The sequence below is a fragment of the Octopus bimaculoides genome, chromosome 5, assembly GCF_001194135.2.
Source record: "Octopus bimaculoides isolate UCB-OBI-ISO-001 chromosome 5, ASM119413v2, whole genome shotgun sequence".
NCBI lineage: Eukaryota > Metazoa > Mollusca > Cephalopoda > Octopoda > Octopodidae > Octopus > Octopus bimaculoides.
Window position 1 is genome coordinate 29,581,611 of NC_068985.1, and position 2,085 is coordinate 29,583,695.

The following is a 2,085-nucleotide window of genomic DNA, read 5'->3' on the forward strand; positions in this document are numbered from 1 at the left end:
GTTTAGAATAGTTGAAAATCAGTCTTTTTCAATCATTATAAGAATTTGGGCCATCTTTAATAGATGAATTGTCGATAAAAACTTAATATTTTAGGTAGATAGTGAGGTTCACTACAAAGTTTGTAAAAATTTTTTAATGAATTGGGATTTGTTTTTTAATTGGAGAAAAAAACCCAAAACTCATGACAATTGTTAGTAACTTTCAAAGAAAACAGGAGATAATTTCAAGAAATTAGGATTAATTTCATAGAAAATTCAATTTTTATTCCTTGGGGAAAATCTTTACTTTGAAGAGTAACTTTTATAGACTTACCAAATAAATTTTGGATATCCTCTTCAGTAGTATTGTAGGGTGGACCTAAAGAAACATGAAGATATAAATCATTATTGAATATGATATGCTAAATTCCTTTCATGAACTTGTGAATTTTGTCTCCTTATTCTCTATATAGATTTACATGTAGCTTTTCATATCAGCATTAATGGTATGTTTTAGGAAATTCTGCATAAATAGGAGCGAATTTGGTAGACAGTAACAATGCAGAAGTATGCCATATACATATCATAATCATTACCATTATCACTTCATGTCCATTTTCCATGCTTGCATAGGTTGTGTGGTGTGTATTTCAGTCTCTCTGTTCGACAATTGCTGTTGGCTTGTTCATGTCTCTGTAACTTAGCAGTTCAGCAAGAGAATGGTACACTAAATACACTAAACTGAAAAATAATTACTGGGTCAATTTCATTTGCTAAATCCTTCAAGATGGTGCCCCAGAACAGTTGCAGTCCAATGACAGAAACCAGCAAAGGAGTCAAAGGAAAAGGAGTCTATATCTGCTTAGCTGTGAAGAGATTTAAGCCCTGGTTGTTCAGCTCTAGCTTCATGAGGAGTAGATGAAGAGGAAATTTTACTCTGGTTATGACTACAGGTCACTATTGTTGTTTGTTGTCCTTACAGACGTATGTAATACTGAACACACTCTGTGTGGCATACATGCAGCTCTTGCAGAGTACTTTACTATCATAGCTCTTGCAGGGTACTTTACTGCAATATTTAGGAAGTGTGGCATCTTGAGGAAGTATCTACAATCATAGTCTCAGATTTACCAATGCTTTTCAAGTGAAATTTGGTAAATAGAAATTATACAGAAGCAAGTCTCCCACCATCACCAACACAATTGCTGCTTTTGCATCATAGATACAATCCATCTAATACTGAAACCCTTCTATGCAGTCTTTGACTACCCTATTTCACTTTTTAACCATTTTGTCATATGTGTGTGTATGTTAACATTGCTTATATACTACATAAGACAAAGTCAAGTAACTTGGTGATTCAATGTGTAAAAATATGGAATAAAGTTCCTTAACTGGAAATAAGAGTTGACACCAGGAAAGGCATGTGGCCATAGAAAACTGCCACAAAATGTCTCATTCCAACCATGCAAGCATGGAAAAAGCAATTACAATAGTGATAATGATAATGGGGTATGATTTGAGGTGGATTTGGTGGCTATTTCTAGTAGATTAAATGATCACATAAAACCTCCCTCATTGGTCCATGTATTTAAGCATGCTGTTCCGTTTTTAACTGCAGTGTATATTTTGCACATTCACTGCACATATTGACTGTGCGTATTTACTATACATACCATGTTTCTATCATTTCTTTCACTTAGGACACACTGTTCACTCTTATATTTCCATTATTTCACCTCATTTCTCCTCCACCTTCCTATCTCTAATCATAGACCAATGCATGAAATCTTTCTCAGTCTTTGCCAATTTTCTTTCAAACAATTTTAACCATTCCATTAAAGCTCCCCACCTACTTCCCTCACACTATTTCTTCTCCAAATCCAACGTTGTGTGTATTTATTTCATTCTCTAATGTGTCCCTTTTTCTACAGTCCATACGTAATCATCTCTCACCACTTCCCTTCCATTTCAACTGACCTGGCTCTTGCTAATACTTTTCACTGCTCCTCACCCTCATTTTACTTCTTCACACATTACTCTATTTCCATAATACACTGTCCTTTTCCTCTCCTCCCACCATACAAACACCCTACACTGCTCTGT

At 34.9% G+C, this 2,085-nt stretch overlaps 1 protein-coding gene across 5 annotated transcripts in view; it reads right to left on the reverse strand.

Annotated features, from left to right (window-relative positions):
• Window positions 1-209: 209 nt before the first annotated feature.
• Window positions 210-2,085, reverse strand: part of LOC106874826 (thiopurine S-methyltransferase) — a 16,159-nt gene continuing 14,283 nt past the window's right edge. For 4 of the 5 annotated variants that reach the window (XM_052968247.1, XM_014922710.2, XM_052968245.1 and 1 more), the window contains one exon: window positions 210-358. In XM_052968247.1, coding sequence (XP_052824207.1) covers window positions 225-358 — 134 coding nt within the window. In that variant the 3' untranslated portion in view covers window positions 210-224. The remainder of the gene's footprint in view (window positions 359-2,085) is intronic. The other variant, XM_052968246.1, reaches the window with a different exon arrangement.